The sequence below is a fragment of the Pecten maximus genome, chromosome 15 (genome assembly GCF_902652985.1).
Source record: "Pecten maximus chromosome 15, xPecMax1.1, whole genome shotgun sequence".
Classification (NCBI taxonomy): Eukaryota; Metazoa; Mollusca; class Bivalvia; order Pectinida; family Pectinidae; genus Pecten; species Pecten maximus.
This window is the reverse complement of record NC_047029.1, coordinates 28,495,129-28,518,827: the sequence shown is the minus strand read 5'-3', so window position 1 is coordinate 28,518,827 and position 23,699 is coordinate 28,495,129. Positions and strand designations below refer to the sequence as shown.

At 35.5% G+C, this 23,699-nt stretch overlaps 3 protein-coding genes across 4 annotated transcripts in view; 2 read left to right on the top strand and 1 right to left on the bottom strand.

Annotated features, from left to right (window-relative positions):
• The first annotated feature begins 384 nt into the window (after positions 1–384).
• LOC117343855 lies at positions 385–7,589 on the top strand. Its single transcript, XM_033906393.1, has 4 exons — positions 385–535; positions 5,129–5,190; positions 5,741–5,983; positions 7,112–7,589. The coding sequence occupies exons 1-4, from the start codon at positions 415–417 to the stop codon at positions 7,280–7,282; spliced, it is 597 nt and encodes a 198-aa protein (XP_033762284.1). The 5' UTR covers positions 385–414; the 3' UTR covers positions 7,283–7,589.
• Positions 7,590–13,524: 5,935 nt separating this feature from the next.
• LOC117343235 (testis-expressed protein 10 homolog) overlaps positions 13,525–23,699 on the bottom strand; it is a 30,167-nt gene continuing 19,992 nt past the window's right edge. For both annotated transcript variants that reach the window (XM_033905572.1, XM_033905573.1), the window contains exons 14-15: positions 16,856–16,977; positions 13,525–15,962 (exon numbers count right to left, since the gene is read on the bottom strand). The gene's annotated coding sequence lies outside the window, so the exon portion shown is untranslated. The remainder of the gene's footprint in view (positions 15,963–16,855; positions 16,978–23,699) is intronic.
• LOC117343363 (involucrin-like) lies at positions 14,959–16,755 on the top strand. The gene is made up of 3 exons (XM_033905705.1): positions 14,959–14,986; positions 15,482–15,539; positions 16,293–16,755. The coding sequence occupies exons 1-3, from the start codon at positions 14,959–14,961 to the stop codon at positions 16,753–16,755; spliced, it is 549 nt and encodes a 182-aa protein (XP_033761596.1).

Here is a 23,699-nt window from a genome sequence, read left to right as displayed (position 1 = left end):
ATATACTCCCACTGGAGAAGATCACCAAGTTCTTGGACAAAAGAATGTTTTGCTCCAACAAACAATGCCAAATTTTACTCAATTGGTTATAACAGACAAAAAGACAGGGAGCTATCACTAAGACTAAGACAGCACGGTCTCAGCCTGCTGATATTGAAATCAGGAGGGTTCCAGTGGAATCCAGTGATTTAAGTCCATCTCCTACAAAATCTTGTTCGCCAATCTCACCGATGACCTTGACTCCTCTCAGTTCTCCCCCAGTTGACAAGCACAAGAAGAAGCAGCTTCGTCTAGACTTGAGTCCAAACAAGAGAAAAACTGACCGCCAGACTTCTGAGCCCCAGCAATCGTTCCATTCAGTACAGATCTCCAAATCCTCGGGAAGTCAAGCCATATTTCACTCCCCAGCAACAAATGACCTCACCTCCTTCCTGGAGAACTGGTAATACACCCCCAAAGAGTAGTGGAACGTCATCGGCAGGCAAGTCCAGCTCCAAGCTGGAACAACAAAACAGGGAAAACGAAAACAAGATTGGTAAGTTTAGATCTGATTTGGAAGTTAATAAGTTGCCCAAATACTGCATTAACCTTATTGTACATAGGTAATAGGGAATGATGGTTTAGTGTCCTTGCAATATTTGCCATATGAGACAATATCCAACAAGTAAATAAGCACAATCTTATAGACATACCCCCACCTACTAAAATAATCACTTAATTTGTGTGTGAGTGACATTGTTAAAGAAATCACTTAGTCTACATCGGTGACATATAGTAAAAGAAATAATTTAGTCTGTATATGAGTGACATGCAGTGTATAGTAAAAGAAATCACTTAGTCTACATGGGTGACAGTAAAGGAAATCACTTAGTCTACATGGGTGCCACAGTAAAAGAAATCACTTAGTCTACATGGGTGACAGTAAAGGAAATCACTTAGTCTACATGGGTGACATAGTAAAAGAAATCACTTAGTCTACATGGGTGACATAGTAAAAGAAATCACTTAGTCTACATGGGTGACAGTAAAAGAAATCACTTAGTCTACATGGGTGACAGTAAAAGAAATCACTTAGTCTACATGGGTGACAGTAAAGGAAATCACTTAGTCTACATGGGTGACATAGTAAAAGAAATCACTTAGTCTACATGGGTGACAGTAAAGGAAATCACTTAGTCTACATGGGTGCCACAGTAAAAGAAATCACTTAGTCTACATGGGTGACACAGTAAAAGAAATCACTTAGTCTACATGGGTGACAGTAAAAGAAATCACTTAGTCTACATGGGTGACAGTAAAAGAAATCACTTAGTCTACATGGGTGACAGTAAAAGAAATCACTTAGTCTACATGGGTGACACAGTAAAAGAAATCACTTAGTCTACATGGGTGACATAGTAAAAGAAATCACTTAGTCTACATGGGTGACAGTAAAAGAAATCACTTAGTCTACATGGGTGACAGTAAAGGAAATCACTTAGTCTACATGGGTGACAGTAAAGGAAATCACTTAGTCTACATGGGTGACATAGTAAAAGAAATCACTTAGTCTACTTGGGTGCCACAGTAAAAGAAATCACTTAGTCTACATGGGTGATAGTAAAAGAAATCACTTAGTCTACATGGGTGACAGTAAAGGAAATCACTTAGTCTACATGGGTGACAGTAAAGGAAATCACTAGTCTACATGGGTGACAGTAAAGGAAATCACTTAGTCTACATGGGTGACATAGTAAAAGAAATCACTTAGTCTACATGGGTGACAGTAAAGGAAATCACTTAGTCTACATGGGTGACAGTAAAGTCTACATGGGTGACAGTAAAGGAAATCACTTAGTCTACATGGGTGACAGTAAAGAAATCACTTAGTCTACATGGGTGACAGTAAAGAAATCACTTAGTCTACATGGGTGCCATAGTAAAAGAAATCACTTAGTCTACATGGGTGACATAGTAAAAGAAATCACTTAGTCTACATGGGTGACAGTAAAGAAATCACTTAGTCTACATGGGTGACAGTAAAGGAAATCACTTAGTCTACATGGGTGACAGTAAAAGAAATCACTTAGTCTACATGGGTGACAGTAAAAGAAATCACTTAGTCTACATGGGTGACACAGTAAAAGAAATCACTTAGTCTACATGGGTGACATAGTAAAAGAAATCACTTAGTCTACATGGGTGCCACGGTAAAAGAAATCACTTAGTCTACATGGGTGACAGTAAAGAAATCACTTAGTCTACATGGGTGACAGTAAAGGAAATCACTTAGTCTACATGGGTGACAGTAAAGGAAATCACTTAGTCTACATGGGTGACAGTAAAGAAATCACTTAGTCTACATGGGTGACATAGTAAAAGAAATCACTTAGTCTACATGGGTGCCATAGTAAAAGAAATCACTTAGTCTACATGGGTGACAGTAAAGGAAATCACTTAGTCTACATGGGTGACAGTAAAGGAAATCACTTAGTCTACATGGGTGACATAGTAAAAGAAATCACTTAGTCTACATGGGTGACAGTAAAAGAAATCACTTAGTCTACATGGGTGACATAAAAGGAAATCACTTAGTCTACATGGGTGACATAGTAAAAGAAATCACTTAGTCTACATGGGTGACAGTAAAGGAAATCACTTAGTCTACATGGGTGCCACAGTAAAGGAAATCACTTAGTCTACATGGGTGACAGTAAAAGAAATCACTTAGTCTACATGGGTGACATAGTAAAAGAAATCACTTAGTCTACATGGGTGACAGTAAAGGAAATCACTTAGTCTACATGGGTGACATAGTAAAAGAAATCACTTAGTCTACATGGGTGACATAGAAAGGAAATCACTTAGTCTACATGGGTGACAGTAAAAGAAATCACTTCGTCTACATGGGTGACATAGTAAAAGAAATCACTTAGTCTACATGGGTGACATAGTAAAAGAAATCACTTAGTCTACATAGGTGCCACAGTAAAAGAAATCACTTAGTCTACATGGGTGACAGTAAAGGAAATCACTTAGTCTACTTGGGTGACAGTAAAAGAAATCACTTAGTCTACATGGATGACAGTAAAGAAATCACTTAGTCTACATGGATGACAGTAAAGAAATCACTTAGTCTATGTGGGTGACAGTAAAAGAAATCACTTAGTCTACATGGGTGACAGTAAAGGAAATCACTTAGTCTACATGGGTGATATAGTAAAAGAAATCACTTAGTCTACATGGGTGACAGTAAAGGAAATCACTTAGTCTACATGGGTGCCATAGTAAAAGAAATCACTTAGTCTACATGGGTGACAGTAAAAGAAATCACTTAGTCTACATGGGTGATATAGTAAAAGAAATCACTTAGTCTACATGGGTGCCATAGTAAAAGAAATCACTTAGTCTACATGGGTGACAGTAAAGGAAATCACTTAGTCTACATGGGTGACAGTAAAAGAAATCACTTAGTCTACATGGGTGACATAGTAAAGGAAATCACTTAGTCTACATGGGTGACAGTAAAAGAAATCACTTAGTCTACATGGGTGACAGTAAAAGAAATCACTTAGTCTACATGGGTGATATAGTAAAGAAATCACTTAGTCTACATGGGTGACAGAGTAAAGGAAATCACTTAGTCTACATGGGTGACATAGTAAAAGAAATCACTTAGTCTACATGGGTGACATAGTAAAGGAAATCACTTAGTCTACATGGGTGACAGTAAAGGAAATCACTTAGTCTACATGGGTGACATAGTAAAAGAAATCACTTAGTCTACATGGGTGACATAGTAAAAGAAATCACTTAGTCTACATGGGTGACAGTAAAGGAAATCACTTAGTCTACATGGGTGCCATAGTAAAAGAAATCACTTAGTCTACATGGTGACAGTAAAGGAAATCACTTAGTCTACATGGGTGCCACAGTAAAAGAAATCACTTAGTCTACATGGGTGCCACAGTAAAAGAAATCACTTAGTCTAATGGGTGCATAGTAAAAGAAATCACTTAGTCTACATGGGTGACAGTAAGAAATCATTAGGTAATGGGTCAAGTAAAAGAAATCACTATCTACATGGTGGAAGTAAGAAACACTTTTGCAGGGTGACATATAGTAAAGAATATTTTGTATGGGTCATGGGGACTCCTTAGGGTTGTGGTAATGAGGTATAAAGAAAATTTTGTAGGGGGTGAGGGATATCTATGTGATCAGGACTAGATTTTGGTGAGGGGGTGAGGGTAATTATTGTGATCAGGACTAGATTTTGGTGAGGGGGTTGAGGGTATATCTATGTGATCAGGACTAGATTTTGGTGAGGGGGTTGAGGGTATATCTATGTGATCAGGACTAGATTTTGGTGAGGGGGTTGAGGGTATATCTATGTGATCAGGACTAGATTTTGGTGAGGGGTTGAGGGTATATCTATGTGATCAGGACTAGATTTTGGTGAGGGGATTGAGGGTATATCTATGTGATCAGGACTAGATTTTGGTGAGGGGTTGAGGGTATATCTATGTGATCAGGACTAGATTTTGGTGAGGGGGTTGAGGGTATATCTATGTGATCAGGACTAGATTTTGGTGAGGGGTTGAGGGTATATCTATGTGATCAGGACTAGATTTTGGTGAGGGTGAGGGTATATCTATGTGATCAGGACTAGATTTTGGTGAGGGTATATCTATATATGTGATCAGGACTAGATTTTGGTGAGGGGTTGAGGGTATATCTATGTGATCAGGACTAGATTTTGGTGAGGGGGTCGAGGGTATATCTGTTTGATCAGGATTAGATTTTGGTGAGGGGGTTGAGGGTATATTTATGTGATCAGGACTAGATTTTGGTGAGGGGTTGAGGGTATATCTATGTGACTAGGACTAGATTTTGGTGAGGGGTTGAGGGTATATCTATGTGATCAGGACTAGATTTTGGTGAGGTGTCCATTTTCTCCTACAATTTGCAGGCAAAGAAATTTAAAATCGGGGATGAGTTATAAAACTTTAATATGATTTTAGATAGACTGTCTACTAATTTTTTTTTTAAGTCAAGCATTGTTTATACAGATATGTCAATACTATTATTATACAGTTGAAAAAATCAATACATGTATATTCAATGCTACAATTTCTTTTTTCTTTTACAGCCGAGTTATTAGAGGAGATGTCACGTCACAGTGAGAATTCCAGGTCACAGATTGATGAATTGGTAAGATAATAATAGTCTATATGTATACAATGTACATGTAATGCATTGTTGACGTTGTACATCTCCAAGCAACGTTCAAATAAGCTGAGAGATCAGAAAGGCCTAGCAGCAGATTATCCCCAAAACTCTCACTTTTCACTGTTAGATACACACCTGGCTTTCCTACCATAAAAGGAGTTGCTTACATCACCTCTGTCAAATGATTTTTTCATCGAGTGTGTACAAGTACACTACGTGATTTGCATGCCTATAAATCATAGACTAAGCATATTATCCAAATAGAGTTATTTTATATTTAAACAACTGAGTGAATATTGCAATAGAATTATTCTTTCCTCTGTTATTTTTAAACCAATGCAAATGAAACACTTTGGCCTATATACAGTCTTACATTTTTTCTTTCTTTTTTCAATGTTTCATTTTATATTGTTTTATTTTGTTTTGCTTTTGTTTCACACTTTCCCAAAGCAGGAATATTAGTTAAAAGATTCACAAAAACATGTTTTTAAATTTGTTTTCTTCAATAATAATTCTCACCATTTATTCACAGGATATGTTTTCGGACCCGGAGGCTGAAGATATCTCCATAGCTAATGATGATGAGGAGGAGAGTCAGGCTGCACTGAGGATAATACAGATGGAGTATGTATCACCGGAAGTGAAGAAGTCCGACAACTGTGGGGCGCTGGTCCGTGTCGTGACTTCAGATAGAGAACTCTTCAACATCAAGCTAGAAGGAGAACACATCCTGAACTCATGGGAAGTGGTTATTGATAAGGAACTTTCAGAAAAGGTCAGTTTTCCCAGTTAGTTGTAATAATGATCTTTTTAGACTGTCTGCTTGCTGAAAAAATAAAAGTGTGATCAACGTCCAGCAAATATTTTTGTTTTGCTGTGACAAAGGAGCAGATAGAATATTAAGGTGGTCTTTAGCACGCACATCTTTGTTAAGATGTTGGGTTAAGCATATTTTCTCAGAATTTATAAGAAAAACCAATTTTGGTACATAGATTATATTAGGAAGATTGCAATTCTGAAATTCAGACTAAATGTTGGTTTGAATATTTGATCCAATTTTGGGTCGAAACACATAAAATTGTTTTGGATTAAACTTTTTTCATTTTGCAAAAGATTCAATATCAAGTTTGTATACTTATCTTCAATATGCAATGTACACTTATTTAAGATACTCAAAACAGGTTCTCAATCAAAAGTTTGTCCTCAATATTTATGTGTATTTTGGAACTTGGTCATTTTAGAGAAAGGCCAGCAAGATATATCATTCTGCTGAATTTTTGTTTTCAATATTAGCATTAATGATATTAGTTGGTGTTGTATGTTTAATAAGCTATAACTAAAGTTAATTTTGTGTTTGATAATGTGTATTTCTTACAGTCAGTTAAATCCATATGACAGTTAATTTATGTAACTATGAATTTAATATACAATACCATATTTGTCCTAATAAGGGCACAGGGCGTGGGTAATTGACTGTGGCCCTTAATTATTAAGGTTTTTTTATTCTGAAGTTTTATGAAACAGACTATACCTTAAAGCAGAATACCCAAGGCTGTGGAAATGGTAAAATATTCCATATGAAAATGTTCCAGATGAAGATACCTCTTCATGATCATTTATTTAGATTTAATCTCAGTGGAACATTCCTGTAAAATTGTGAATGCTTAGACAATTTGGCAAAGACTTCTGTCCAGTGACTAATTTTGCTCAAGAAAATTGAACACAAAAGTAGCAAAACATTTTCACATAGATTATTACTTTTTAACACCAATTTGACACTCAGTCAAAGGTTTTTTTCTTGGAAAAAAGGTAGGGGTGCCCTTATATGGTTATATACGGTACATTATATTGGGTAGAGATATCCTCTATCTTTAGTCCTAATAATTTGTCATTTTTCTTTCAGTTGGCTGCAGAGGATATTTCCAATTTCATACTGGTGGACCAAAACGGTGATCCCTTGGATTTGACGGAGAACCCCACCCGTGGCGAACAGACAATCTATGTTAGGGAACCTGACGCAGAAAGTCCCTGGAGTTGTCAGGGCACTGTTATACAGAGAGCTAATTTTTACTAGTTCTGGTCAGATGGACAACATATAGTCTTGGTTTTCACTTAGACATAATCCTTAATAAATATTATGTAAACCAGTGTTTGATACTAGTTTACTTGATAACTGGTATTGTCAAATAAGTACTTCTTTTTCATCAATTCTTCTGATGAGTCTTGATCACAAGGCTGTTTTTTTCTAAATGAAAGAAAGATATCTTAATATGTTCTATGAATTACCCTACAGACCACCTGTCTATAACAACCGCCTGTCTATAACAACCACCTGTATATAACATCCACCTGTCTATAACAACCACCTGTCTATAACAACCACCTGTATATAACATCCACCTGTCTATAACAACCACCTGTCTATAACAACCACCTGTCTATATCTACCACCTGTCTATAACAACCACCTGTCTACAGCTACCAACTCTTTATAAAGACCACCTGTCTATAACTACCACCTGTCTATAACAACCAACTGTCTATAACAACTACTATATCTACCACCTGTCTACAGCTACCAACTCTCTATAAAGACCACCTGTCAATAACTACCACCTGTCTATAACTACCACTTCTCTATTAATACCACTCATCTATAACTACCACCTGTCTATAGCTACCAACTCTCTGTAACTATCACCTATTCATATCATCCAACTGTCTATAACTAACACCTGTCTATAACTACCACCTGTCTATAACTACCACCCGTCTACAGCTACCAACTCTATATAACTACCACTTGTCTATAAAGACCACCTGTCTATATCTTCCACCTGTCTATATCTTCCACCTGTCTATAACTACCACCTGTCTATAACTACCACCCGTCTATAGCTACCAACTCTATATAACTACCACTTGTCTATAAAGACCACCTGTCTATAACTACAAAATATCTACTACTACCACCTGTCTATACAGACCACCTGTGTTAAACTATCACCTGTCTATACAGACAATCTGTTTATACAGACCACTTGTCTATACAGACCACCTGTCTATAGATCATTTCTTCAAACTAACCTCATATTTTATATCTACCATGTCTTTAATACCTAATATTTACCTCTTATTTCTATAGCAACCTCTCTATAAAAGGCCAATCATCGTACCTTTAAGACTGGTCTTGGTTTCTGCCTTGAAGGGTATTTATACAATGGTTTGAATATTGCGTGAAGTCATTGGTACATTTGATTCTGATATCTACAGTTAATGTATTAATAAATGTCAATGCACTGTTGTGTATCTTGTTGACCAATTTTAACCAGAGAAGATAATATATACATCAGATTTTATTTAAAACCTGAGCTTAGAAAATATTTGGTTTTGGAAAGTTGATTGTTAATAAATATTGTTAATATATAGTAACAAAACACATCTTAAGGTGTTTTTGCTCTAACTGTTCTAATACATGTTTGATTTTTTTTTTTTATTTTATATATTACCAAGAATATACAATGCTTTTTGCAAAATTGTGTAAAGAGTTTTGAATATGTATTGTGACGGTTTATTTATATACACTTTAGCTGCATAGTCCAATGGCTAGGTTTTGCAGCTCTGCGGTTTTATGTCAAATAAGCTCTGTTGTCCCCCCGGTGTACCTTAAGTAACTACATCATTTACCATCAATAACTAATGCATACTACATTTTGTATCTTTTAAATTCCATAATTTATTTAGTACCTCAGCCGTGGACCAAAACATGAATTTCCATTTCATTTAATATTTATGAAACGAGTCTTAGACATCAATTATTAAATGCATGTTATGTCACTAGTTACGAGATAAATTACTTTACACGCTTGATAACAAGCTTTTGCTTTAATAGGGTTTTATTTTTACCACAGCGACATATATTGTTTTTGTGCATGTCTAAAGTAATTACTATAGTGTGTAAAATCATACAAAATACAAATGTATTTTTATATCTGGCGTTATTTGCTGAAATTGGTTGATTGAAGGTTGAGATTGTGAACAATAGCTACATGTATATATAGCCTATGGTGTAATCATTTCTTAATGAATCGCAATAATTTTCTGCTAGAATTTTCTTCTCTTTTATGATGATCAGATTTCCAACAAGAGTTTTAAGGTTGATCTAAGATGCCCCAATGGTTATTGACATGGTCAGATTTCAATAAAATGTTGTTATAAATTTGAGACAGATGAATAATATAGCGAGTCTCTGCCAATAAAAGCTGTTGTACATGTACCTGGTTGGTATTTTTCACAGGTGATTTTGGCCTATTCACGGTCAATAATTACCCACAGAATATTGACCCCGTGAAAATTAACAGCTACATGTATATACAGTACAATGAGTAAGCATCTGCATGGAGATAGGTTATTAGTTCAAGCAGGTTATTAGTTCAAGCCAAATTAGTTCAAGTCAATCTTGAGGGTATTAGTTCAAGCCAATCTTGAGGGTATAAGTTCAAGCCAATCTTGAGGGTATTAGTTCTAGCCAATCTTGAGGGTATTAGTTCTAGCCAATCTTGAGGGTATTAGTTCTAGCCAATCTTGAGGGTATTAGTTCAAGCCAATCTTGAGGGTATTAGTTCTAGCCAATCTTGAGGGTATTAGTTCTAGCCAATCTTGAGGGTATTAGTTCAAGCCATTGAAGATTGGCAAGAAAGTTTTTCATTACTCCTCCCTATTACAGATTTGGTGCCATTGACCACTCAAAGTGTTCCTTGGGGCTAAAGAACCTAGTTTGTGGTTGTCTTCTGGGTGAAGACATTGTAAAGGAGGGGAGTTTTGTAGAAATTAAATCGCCATATGACCTCTGACAAGCAAGAATTTCCATTTTATGCATGTTTAGAGAGCAAGAGATCACGACACTCGAGCACATGCAGGATATTTTTCGTTGCTACTCCTTTGCTTTATGTCACTGACCACTCCAAGTGTGAGTAATAGTAGATCGAGAGGCTACCTTGGAGCCTAGTTATATAACCTGGGTCGTGGATGTCTTCAGGGGTGAAGACTTTATAAAGGAGGGAGTTGTGTAAAAGATAAAGAGTCTTGTCTGATGGGGAATTTCCCTTTAACCTAGTGTTAGTGCTCAGGAAGGAAGAGGTCACGAGGCCCGAGCACAATCAGGACATCTGTAAGTGTAAGCTTTGGAGATTGAGAGGCCTCCATAGAGCTAAAGAACTTGAGTTGTGGTTGTCTTCAGGAACTTAGATATTGGGGATTCTAGGTTGTCCTATCTTCAGCTAGTGAGAATTTTCCTCTACCCAACTGGTAGGGTGTGTAAGCAAGAGGTTGTTAGTTTGAGCTCCATCATTGACAAAATATTTTTAATCGCTTCATAAAAATATGATTTCGGTAAGTTTTAAACACAGAATTTTTTAAACATATTAATCATCAACATTAATGTTTATACAGCTGGAATTACTGATGTGTCGGTGTGGTTTTTAATGTATTTTTTAATGTTAGGCCTCGGCCACAGATGATGATTCTATTTCATTGTACATGTCTTGTGTAGTATATTTGTGCCTTTAAGCTTACTATTAAATGAGTTTCAATTCTTTCCTGTGAATGAATTGAAACTATATATATGTGTCGCCAAAATCAAGCGGGGAATTCCTCGCTGCTAATGAAGTGCTGGATCAAAAGTTTATGTAAAGTTTGCTTTGACATGTTGTTGGGCGTTTTAAATCTTTTAATGTTGATCTTGGAGTTTCTTTTGTCAAAAGTTCATAAAACTATCTATACTCTTGACCACAATTTGGAACAGCTTACATGTTTGTTCTCAAGGGAGATAACTAACACATTACGATTAATTATTTCAAGGTAGCATTTACCTTTAGAAAAAAAAAGAAGATTTGCTTACTTATTTATTCACTTTAAATTGTGCCATATCATTGATGAAACTTGCTTTTTTCATCCATGTTTTCCACGTATAGTGCTACGTATGTATTCAGGATATTATTCTAATTTTATGATTCATTCATTTCTAGTACAAATTATTTATTATGTTGTGTATACATTTATATATTAAGGCAGTAGATTCAAATTATTCTTTTGAAATATTTCAAAGCCAGGATCAAGTTGAACCCTAATCTGAAGGTTTCTGATGTTTTACCAGTCTGATAAAAATCTTATATCATATTGGTTGATTAGTTTAACCCAAGATTCTTTTTACCTGAGATGTTGTACAAAATTTAAATATTATGAATCAAAAATCAGTTTATATTTCAAACTTTTTTTGTACGTATAAATGGGATAATTTTGAATCGCAAGCATTATACATGTACATTGCTGAAACCTGGAAAATACAACACCAACATATATATTACACTACAATGGATTAAGGATATTTCACTTTCTTTCCTATTTTGTATCAATGTAGTTTGAAGTACCTTTACAAAATTGTTTTGATGAGGCTTTAAACAAAGTCGAAGATTTCCAGGCAAGAACTATAATTGTATTAATGCTAAAATCTTTGTCTAGTTTAAATTTCTTTGATCATGATTGAAATGCCAAAATATTGTACGGGTTGTACAACTTGTACTATGCAGATGAATTGTGTGCCTCTCTTTATATTTTTATAAATTTTCTTAAAATTTGGGATACAAATAATATATCAATCAATGCTTGCTTTGATGTCTTCTCTCTATATAGATATATAATATATAAGTACAATGCATTAATAGATCCTAACCAAGTTTTTGTAATCATTTTTCACTGACTTTGTGGACAATTTGTTGCCATACTAATACAAGTACCCCACTTGACCCGATAACCACACTCTTCCCTATAAATGGAACACCATGGGTGATCTGAAACATTTTCTTCTGGTTGGTGATGTAAATATGATAGAAGTTATATAATAACACAACCAAGATGATATTTAAGAGTATGACGTTTCGATGACTACACTGTCACCTTCATCAGACTAATGACCAATGTGAAGCGGACATACTATCACCGACATATGTAGTGTCCGAGATGGTAATTTACTTGATTGACTGTTTAGAATGTTTGATCTTTATCATGGTCCTATTGACACCACGTTCGAAAATAGTGCAAAGAGATGATAAAAATAAAATAGAATAAAGTTTACGATATGGTATGATGTACTGTAATTGAATCAGCTATGCTACGATAGGTGTAATTTAGCATTGGAGTTTAACATTCTAACAATAAGGATATATATATGGGACAAAGAAGTAATTCAAACAGTGTGGACAATGAGGCTTGTTAAATTTTCTTTGACCCATATATATATATATATATCCTGTATACTATAAATTTTTGGTCAGCATCCATTTCACTCCTGGTGTTTTATTTTAGTACACCAGGTATACTCATATAGAACATCAAATCCTGTGATTAAAGTCAACAAGAGGTCCAGAGGGCCTGTATCGCCCATTAAAGTCAATAAAAGAAAGGATTGCTTACTTAACTGATAGGCCAACTTGTCAATACATGGTCTTTCTGCATAGATTTTTCTCTGATTTTATACAGAAACATATTTCTGACAATGGTTTTATTAAGTGGAGATCCTGTTGCGTTTCTGTAGGTACACTGTGTGCTTCTTAGGCCAAGTAAGGTACATATTCTTGTGCTATAAATAGTTTTTCCAATAATTTACAAACGTGTTGTTTATAATCAGTCAATCTTTACTTGATTTAATTTTTCTATATCACATTTCACATAATAGATATTGGAGCTGCTCAATATTATTATTTTAGTCGGAGTATTATAGTGAAGATGATAAACATGTTTTGTTAAAACACTGATAGAGATGTTACAGTTGTAAATTTGTTCATTTTAAAATTTGATAATCTAAAATTTATCTACAGTATGGCCTTTATTTGGTACCCCCCAATATTTTTACACGATCTTAGTGTGATGATGAATTCGTCAGATAAGGTACAGCTTTTGTTGGGTATCTATATATAATCTATATCATTTAACTGTTACTGCTGCTCATGATACTGTATTAATCAGGCAATAAGCCCATGCCCAGCAATAAGCCAATACCTAGCAATAAGCCAAAACCCAGCAATAAGCCCATGTCCAGCAATAATCCCACCCACATAAAGATCAGTTCAGTCAAATTGAACAATAAATGTAATTCCATCGTCCTTCAGTAAACCAATCCCCTGACTATTTGTTGACCCCTGGGCTTGTCGTATGATCAATATGGTACATGAAGTGTGGTATTCATTGAAGCCACAGATACAAGTTGTATAGGAATTCTTTTCATAGCTGCAAGATCACTTGAATATCAATTGAATCTTATGTCAAATTAATTACTTATACTTGTTTGCTTTAAGAAGGAAAATCATAGTTTACCTGCTTGAGCTTGTTCAGAGTTTAATTAAATGTTTTGTTTAATTAGCCCCTTAACTGTTGAAACCAAAATGAACTAAATTATTATACCCTGTTAAAACTAAAGACTGACTGGTAAGCTATGATTTATCCAAATAAGCTTTAAACCAATTAAGTTTTCTATATATACATGTTACTGCTAGCTGTGATAATAAACTTTAGTGCCTCTGGACAATGTTTTGTTGTTTTTGATGTTTACATGTCATATGACTAATAACTGACATTCCATTTAGACACCTATACAATCCCCACAATGTATTGGGGTCCCACTGGAGGGGGAGGGGCCTTGCTGACCTGTCAGTGTTAGAGTTTGGGAGTACCATCCATAAAATATCATTTTGTATCTACATGCAAGTTACTGGAGAACAAACTACTGATCACAGGAATGGAATTTTTTACTTGTTTGTCAACAAACCAGTTTGGCTATTTTTAGTCTCCGGTGACAGCATGGGGACTATAGGGTTTCTCCCCCTCTGTCTTGTACATATGTAACAAAAATATTTGTCAGCACTGTAGCGGCTTCATTCTCAGACAGATTTTGATCAAACTTCACACAATGATAAAGGACCATAATATTGCTGACAAATTTGAGTTTCAATGATTTTAGGTCAAGGTCAAGGTCACTTACTAATTTTAGCTGGGGCTGATAGGGAACATCTATTGCTTTAGCAATACCCACACAGTATGCTTATTAAATGTAACATTTCAAGCATTTTTCTAGTTCAAGTTCTAGATCTGTCAAGATTCGGCAGAAATGAAAATATACAATATTAACCAGGTCTGTCTTTATTTTATAAATGGAAACTCTGGTCAAACTGAACAGATTGTGATAAACATTTAAATGGTGTTCGATTATAGTTATAGATATTTTCTAGAAGATAGTTCTGATACACAAATAACTTGTCAGTTGTTACAAATATATACAGGATACCAATCACATTTCAGAAGGTACTGGAGATGCACTATGGCAATGCTCTGGGTTATGTCGTATCAGAGAAATACAATTAAAAAGCTGGACATTTGATATTACATTTGTTTTATTCTCGAGATGTGATATAAAACAATACATTACACCAGGACTGAATGTGAAGTATACCTTGTACTTTGGTAAGACACTTTTAAAATCTGTCAATATTCAGCAGAAAGCAAATTAGATATGTCTTTAGAGCAAATAGCTAAAATCATAAGTAAATAATATCCTGACTTAACCGCGGAGGTGCACAGTTCGACGCTTGCTACCCGAGTCATTTTGTATTTCTTCATGAAGCTGAGAAATGGGCAGGTTTATTGTTGTGGTGGTTGTGTCCTTTGGCAAGAAACTTTACCCTAATTGCTCTGGATAGCATGCCTAAGGCCTCCCGTGAGCTGTTCAGTGAGGTAGCTACCAACTACTACAAGGAGACCCAGCCTCAAAATGACCCTGGCTGTCCATGGGGTGATAAACCTACCAAACAAACAACCGTAATATCTTGTACAGAGACCCCTAGTTTATTAAGGTATTAATGTTTCACAAATCTGCCATGGATTTTCATATCTGATGAACAACGATAAGTTAGTTTACGTTACAAAGGTTTCTCCAGTAACTCCTGCATATTCACAATCGCAATCAATTACCATGGGCAAGGAAATTTCAGTTTATGGGTGTACGTCTAATATCAATGCGAGCCAATGTCTGATCAAGGTTATATGTGCTATGAAACTCATAATTGAATACATTGACCGATGACATGAGAGATTGGGTTATTTTAAGGGACTGCTGGTCACCGACATCAGAACTTGACAGCAATCTGCTTAAACTGTATTCCAAACACAAGCAACTACCAGGATAAATGTTTGCTGTAATTCTCCTGCTGGTGACCAATTACAGACCACAACACGTCCATTCTGACCTTGCCTTTAGAACTGTTATCAGTGGCCAGACAGCGGTCAGCGGCCAATCTCAAGATGTTCAGCATCCACTTTGATGGTGTCCCACAGCTAAAATATGAATAACTCATTGAATAGCTGACCAGCAGCTATTCCTGAGATGTCCACTTTTATTTTGTCCACGTTAACGATATCCATTTGCTGACTCTTAAATGATGATGAAATGACCACTTTCACCCAATCAATTTTCTGACCAGCAGCATTCCTTGAGATGCCCGTTCTGATTTTGCCCACTCTGACTTTGTCCACTTTGACATTTTCCATTTCCTGACCAGTTATGAGATGTCCATTTTAACTGTCCCTCAGCTGATCAGTTACCGATGATGAAATTACCTCTTTCATCCAGTTCTTCAGCTGACCAGTGACACCAGATAGAGAAAATCTGACCACCACTGTTTATTTATAACAGAAGGAAACTTAGTCTGAAAAAAAAAGAAAAAAAATTCTAAGCAGGTAACATTTAAATTATCGTAGAGGAACATAAATTACACAGGATCGTAGAGGAACACAAATTACACAGGATAGTAGAGGAACACAAATTACAGAGGATCGTAGAGGAACACAAATTACACAGGATCGTAGAGGAACACAAATTACAGAGGATCGTAGAGGAACACAAATTACACAGGATCATAGAGGAACACAAATTACACAGGATCGTAGAGGAACACAAATTACACAGGATCGTAGAGGAACAGAAATTACACAGGATCGTAGAGAAACAGGATTGTAGAGGAACACAAATTACACAGGATCGTAGAGGAACACAAATTACACAGGATCGTAGAGGAACAGAAATTACACAGGATCGTAGAGGAACACAAATTACACAGGATCGTAGAGGAACACAAATTACACAGGATCGTAGAGGAACACAAATTACACAGGATCGTAGAGGAACACAAATTACACAGGATCGTAGAGAAACACAAATTACACAGGATCGTAGAGGAACACAAATTACACAGGATCGTAGAGGAACACAAATTACAGAGAATCGTAGAGGAACAGAAATTACACAGGATCGTAGAGGAGCAGAAATTACAGAGAATCGTAGAGGAGCAGAAATTACACAGGATCGTAGAGGAGCAGAAATTACACAGGATCGTAGAGGAACACAAATTACACAGGATCGTAGAGGAACACAAATTACATAGGATCGTAGAGGAACACAAATTACACGGGATGATAAATTTTCAAAAGAAGATTGACTAGGTCAGTTATATAACTCTGACAAAATCATTCAAACCATTTGGGTAACCGTAAACGAAAGAGGTCATGGATTGTAAAGACTGTGTTTTAGCCCAAAACCTACCTTAGCCGATGTTAGTATAATGTTAACAGAGCTAGCGTGTTGGTGTATGTTGGTCCCCTGGTGTCTCAGTAGGATAGAGGCTGCTTCACACACTCTCTGTATATCACCCTCATCAGAAGCTCCTGTATACACAGAACACTAACATTTAAATACCGATCAACGTATCAGAAACTCCTGTGTACACAAAACACTAACATTATAATACTGATCAACGTATCACAAACTCCTGTGTATACAAAACACTTACATTTAAATACTGATCAACGTATCAGAAGCTCCTGTGTACACAAAACACTAACGTTTAAATACCGATCAACGTATCAGAAACTCCTGTGTACACAAAACACTAACGTTTAAATACCGATCAACGTATCAGAAACTCCTGTGTACACAAAACACTAACATTTAAATACCGATCAACGTATCAGAAACTCCTGTGTACACAAAACACTAACATTTAAATACCGATCAACGTATCAGAAACTCCTGTGTACACAAAACACTAACATTTAAATACCGATCAACGTATCAGAAACTCCTGTGTACACAAAACACTAACATTTAAATACTGATCAACGTACCACAAACTCCTGTGTACACAAAACACTAACATTTAAATACCGATCAACGTACCACAAACTCCTGTGTACACAAAACACTAACGTTTAAATACCGATCAACGTATCAGAAACTCCTGTGTACACAAAACACTAACATTTAAATACCGATCAACGTATCAGAAACTCCTGTGTACACAAAACACTAACATTTAAATACCGATCAACGTATCAGAAACTCCTGTGTACACAAAACACTAACATTTAAATACCGATCAACGTACCACAAACTCCTGTGTACACAAAACACTAACGTTTAAATACCGATCAACGTATCAGAAACTCCTGTGTACACAAAACACTAACATTTAAATACCGATCAACGTATCAGAAACTCCTGTGTACACAAAACACTAACATTTAAATACCGATCAACGTACCACAAACTCCTGTTTACACAAAACACTAACATTTAAATACTTATAAACGTATCAGAAACTCCTGTGTACACAAAACACTAACATTTAAATACCGATCAACGTATCAGAAACTCCGGTGTACACAAAACACTAACATTTAAATACCGATCAACGTATCAGAAACTCCTGTGTACACAAAACACTAACGTTTAAATACCGATCAACGTATCAGAAACTCCTGTGTACACAAAACACTAACGTTTAAATACCGATCAATGTATCAGAAACTCCTGTGTACACAAAACACTAACATTTAAATACCGATCAACGTATCAGAAGCTCCTGTGTACACAAAACACTAACATTTAAATACTGATCAACGTACCACAAACTCCTGTGTACACAAAACACTACCATTTAAATACTGATCAACGTACCACAAACTCCTGTGTACACAAAACACTAACGTTTAAATACCGATCAACGTATCAGAAGCTCCTGTGTACACAAAACACTAACATTTAAATACTTATCAACGTACCACAAACTCCTGTGTACACAAAACACTAACATTTAAATACCGATCAACGTACCACAAACTCCTGTGTACACAAAACACAAACATTTAAATACCGATCAACGTATCAGAAACTCCTGTGTACACAAAACACTAACGTTTAAATACTGATCAACGTACCACAAACTCCTGTGTACACAAAACACTAACATTTAAATACTTATCAACGTATCAGAAACTCCTGTGTACACAAAACACTAACATTTAAATAACGATCAACGTATCAGAAACTCCTGTGTACACAAAACACTAACATTTAAATACCGATCAACGTATCAGAAACTCCTGTGTACACAAAACACTAACATTTAAATACCGATCAACGTACCACAAACTCCTGTGTACACAAAAAACTAACATTTAAATACCGATCAACGTACCACAAACTCATGTATACACAAAACACTAACATTTAAATACCGATCAACGTATCAGAAACTCCTGTGTACACAAAACACTAACATTTAAATACTGATCAACGTACCACAAACTCCTGTGTACACAAAACACTAACATTTAAATACTTATCAACATATCAGAAACTCCTGTGTACACAAAACACTAACGTTTAAATACCGATCAACGTATCAGAAACTCCTGTGTATACAAAACACTAACATTTAAATACTGATCAACGTATCAGAAACTCCTGTGTACACAAAACACTAACATTTAAATACCGATCAACGTACCACAAACTCCTGTGTACACAAAACACTAACATTTAAATACCGATCAACGTATCAGAAGCTCCTGTGTACACAAAACACTAACATTTAAATACTTATCAACGTACCACAAACTCCTGTGTACACAAAACACTAACATTTAAATACCGATCAACGTACCACAAACTCCTGTGTACACAAAACACAAACATTTAAATACTGATCAACGTATCAGAAGCTCCTGTGTACACAAAACACTAACATTTAAATACCGATCAACGTATCAGAAACTCCTGTGTACACAAAACACTAACATTTAAATACTTATCAACGTATCAGAAACTCCTGTGTACACAAAACACTAACATTTAAATACCGATCAACGTATCAGAAACTCCTGTGTACACAAAACACTAACATTTAAATACTTATCAACGTACCACAAACTCCTGTGTACACAAAACACTAACATTTAAATACCGATCAACGTATCAGAAACTCCTGTGTACACAAAACACTAACATTTAAATACCGATCAACGTATCAGAAACTCCTGTGTACACAGAACACTAACATTTAAATACTGATCAACGTATCACAAACTCCTGTATACACAAAACACTAACATTTAAATACCGATCAACGTATCAGAAACTCCTGTGTACACAAAACACTAACATTTAAATACTGATCAACGTACCACAAACTCCTGTATACACAAAACACTAACATTTAAATACTGATCAACGTATCAGAAACTCCTGTGTACACAAAACACTAACATTTAAATACCGATCAACGTACCACAAACTCCTGTGTACACAAAACACTAACATTTAAATACCGATCAACGTATCAGAAACTCCTGTGTACACAAAACACCAACATTTAAATACTGATCAACGTATCACAAACTCCTGTGTACACAAAACACTAACATTTAAATACCGATCAACGTACCACAAACTCCTGTGTACACAAAACACTAACATTTAAATACCGATCAACGTATCAGAAACTCCTGTGTACACAAAACACTAACATTTAAATACTGATCAACGTACCACAAACTCCTGTGTACACAAAACACTAACATTTAAATACTTATCAACGTATCAGAAACTCCTGTGTACACAGAACACTAACGTTTAAATACTGATCAACGTACCACAAACTCCTGTGTACACAAAACACTAACATTTAAATACTTATCAACGTATCAGAAACTCCTGTGTACACAGAACACTAACATTTAAATACTTATCAACGTACCACAAACTCCTGTGTAGACAAAACACTAACATTTAAATACTGATCAACGTATCAGAAGCTCCTGTGTACACAAAACACTAACATTTAAATACCGATCAACGTATCACAAACTCCTGTGTACACAAAACACTAACGTTTAAATACCGATCAACGTATCACAAACTCCTGTGTACACAAAACACTAACGTTTAAATACCGATCAACGTATCAGAAACTCCTGTGTACACAAAACACTAACATTTAAATACCGATCAACGTATCAGAAACTCCTGTGTACACAAAACACTAACATTTAAATACTGATCAACGTACCACAAACTCCTGTGTACAAAAAAACATTAACATTTAAATAGCGATCAACGTATCAGAAACTCCTGTGTACACAAAACACTAACATTTAAATACTGATCAACGTATCAGAAGCTCCTGTGTACACAAAACACTAACATTTAAATACCGATCAACGTATCAGAAACTCCTGTGTACACAAAACACTAACATTTAAATACTGATCAACGTATCAGAAACTCCTGTGTACACAAAACACTAACATTTAAATACCGATCAACGTATCAGAAACTCCTGTATACACAAAACACTAACATTTAAATACTGATCAACGTACCACAAACTCCTGTGTACACAAAACACTAACATTTAAATACCGATCAACGTATCAGAAACTCCTGTGTACACAAAACACCAACATTTAAATACTGATCAACGTATCACAAACTCCTGTGTACACAAAACACTAACATTTAAATACCGATCAACGTACCACAAACTCCTGTGTACACAAAACACTAACATTTAAATACCGATCAACGTATCAGAAACTCCTGTGTACACAAAACACTAACATTTAAATACTGATCAACGTACCACAAACTCCTGTGTACACAAAACACTAACATTTAAATACTTATCAACGTATCAGAAACTCCTGTGTACACAGAACACTAACGTTTAAATACTGATCAACGTACCACAAACTCCTGTGTACACAAAACACTAACATTTAAATACTTATCAACGTATCAGAAACTCCTGTGTACACAGAACACTAACATTTAAATACTTATCAACGTACCACAAACTCCTGTGTAGACAAAACACTAACATTTAAATACTGATCAACGTATCAGAAGCTCCTGTGTACACAAAACACTAACATTTAAATACCGATCAACGTATCACAAACTCCTGTGTACACAAAACACTAACGTTTAAATACCGATCAACGTATCACAAACTCCTGTGTACACAAAACACTAACGTTTAAATACCGATCAACGTATCAGAAACTCCTGTGTACACAAAACACTAACATTTAAATACCGATCAACGTATCAGAAACTCCTGTGTACACAAAACACTAACATTTAAATACTGATCAACGTACCACAAACTCCTGTGTACAAAAAAACATTAACATTTAAATAGCGATCAACGTATCAGAAACTCCTGTGTACACAAAACACTAACATTTAAATACTGATCAACGTATCAGAAGCTCCTGTGTACACAAAACACTAACATTTAAATACCGATCAACGTATCAGAAACTCCTGTGTACACAAAACACTAACATTTAAATACTGATCAACGTATCAGAAACTCCTGTGTACACAAAACACTAACATTTAAATACCGATCAACGTATCAGAAACTCCTGTATACACAAAACACTAACATTTAAATACTGATCAACGTACCACAAACTCCTGTGTACACAAAACACTAACGTTTAAATACCGATCAACGTATCAGAAACTCCTGTGTACACAAAACACTAACATTTAAATACCGATCAACGTATCAGAAACTCCTGTGTACACAAAACACTAACATTTAAATACCGATCAACGTATCAGAAACTCCTGTGTACACAAAACACTAACATTTAAATACTGATCAACGTACCACAAACTCCTGTGTACACAAAACACTAACATTTAAATACCGATCAACGTACCACAAACTCCTGTGTACACAAAACACTAACGTTTAAATACCGATCAACGTATCAGAAACTCCTGTGTACACAAAACACTAACATTTAAATACCGATCAACGTATCAGAAACTCCTGTGTACACAAAACACTAACATTTAAATACCGATCAACGTATCAGAAACTCCTGTGTACACAAAACACTAACATTTAAATACCGATCAACGTATCAGAAACTCCTGTGTACACAAAACACTAACATTTAAATACCGATCAACGTATCACAAACTCCTGTGTACACAAAACACTAACATTTAAATACCGATCAACGTATCAGAAACTCCTGTGTACACAAAACACTAACATTTAAATACCGATCAACGTATCAGAAACTCCTGTGTACACAAAACACTAACATTTAAATACCGATCAACGTATCAGAAACTCCTGTATACACAAAACACTAACGTTTAAATACCGATCAACGTATCAGAAACTCCTGTGTACACAAAACACTAACATTTAAATACCGATCAACGTATCAGAAACTCCTGTGTACACAAAACACTAACATTTAAATACCGATCAACGTATCAGAAACTCCTGTGTACACAAAACACTAACATTTAAATACCGATCAACGTATCAGAAACTCCTGTGTACACAAAACACTAACATTTAAATACCGATCAACGTATCACAAACTCCTGTGTACACAAAACACTAACATTTAAATACCGATCAACGTATCAGAAACTCCTGTGTACACAAAACACTAACATTTAAATACCGATCAACGTATCAGAAACTCCTGTGTACACAAAACACTAACATTTAAATACCGATCAACGTATCACAAACTCCTGTGTACACAAAACACTAACATTTAAATACCGATCAACGTATCAGAAACTCCTGTGTACACAAAACACTAACATTTAAATACCGATCAACGTATCACAAACTCCTGTGTACACAAAACACTAACATTTAAATACCGATCAACGTATCACAAACTCCTGTGTACACAAAACACTAACATTTAAATACTGATCAACGTATCAGAAACTCCTGTGTACACAAAACACTAACATTTAAATACCGATCAACGTATCAGAAACTCCTGTGTACACAAAACACTAACGTTTAAATACCGATCAATGTATCAGAAACTCCTGTGTACACAAAACACTAACATTTAAATACCGATCAACGTATCAGAAGCTCCTGTGTACACAAAACACTAACATTTAAATACTGATCAACGTACCACAAACTCCTGTGTACACAAAACACTAACATTTAAATACTGATCAACGTACCACAAACTCCTGTGTACACAAAACACTAACGTTTAAATACTGATCAATGTACCACAAACTCCTGTGTACACAA

Bases quoted from the DNA above. Each gene is read 5' to 3' on its own strand.
- LOC117343855 (XM_033906393.1), top strand. From the start codon at position 415: ATGACCTCACCTCCTTCCTGGAGAACTGGTAATACACCCCCAAAGAGT. The intron at 5,191-5,740 runs GTAAGATAATAA...ATTTATTCACAG, and splicing joins GGTCACAGATTGATGAATTG to GATATGTTTTCGGACCCGGA. The intron at 5,984-7,111 runs GTCAGTTTTCCC...TTTTTCTTTCAG, and splicing joins ATAAGGAACTTTCAGAAAAG to TTGGCTGCAGAGGATATTTC.
- LOC117343363 (XM_033905705.1), top strand. From the start codon at position 14,959: ATGCCTAAGGCCTCCCGTGAGCTGTTCA. The intron at 14,987-15,481 runs GTGAGGTAGCTA...GACCAATTACAG, and splicing joins GGCCTCCCGTGAGCTGTTCA to ACCACAACACGTCCATTCTG. The intron at 15,540-16,292 runs GTCAGCGGCCAA...CAAATTACACAG, and splicing joins TTATCAGTGGCCAGACAGCG to GATCGTAGAGGAACACAAAT.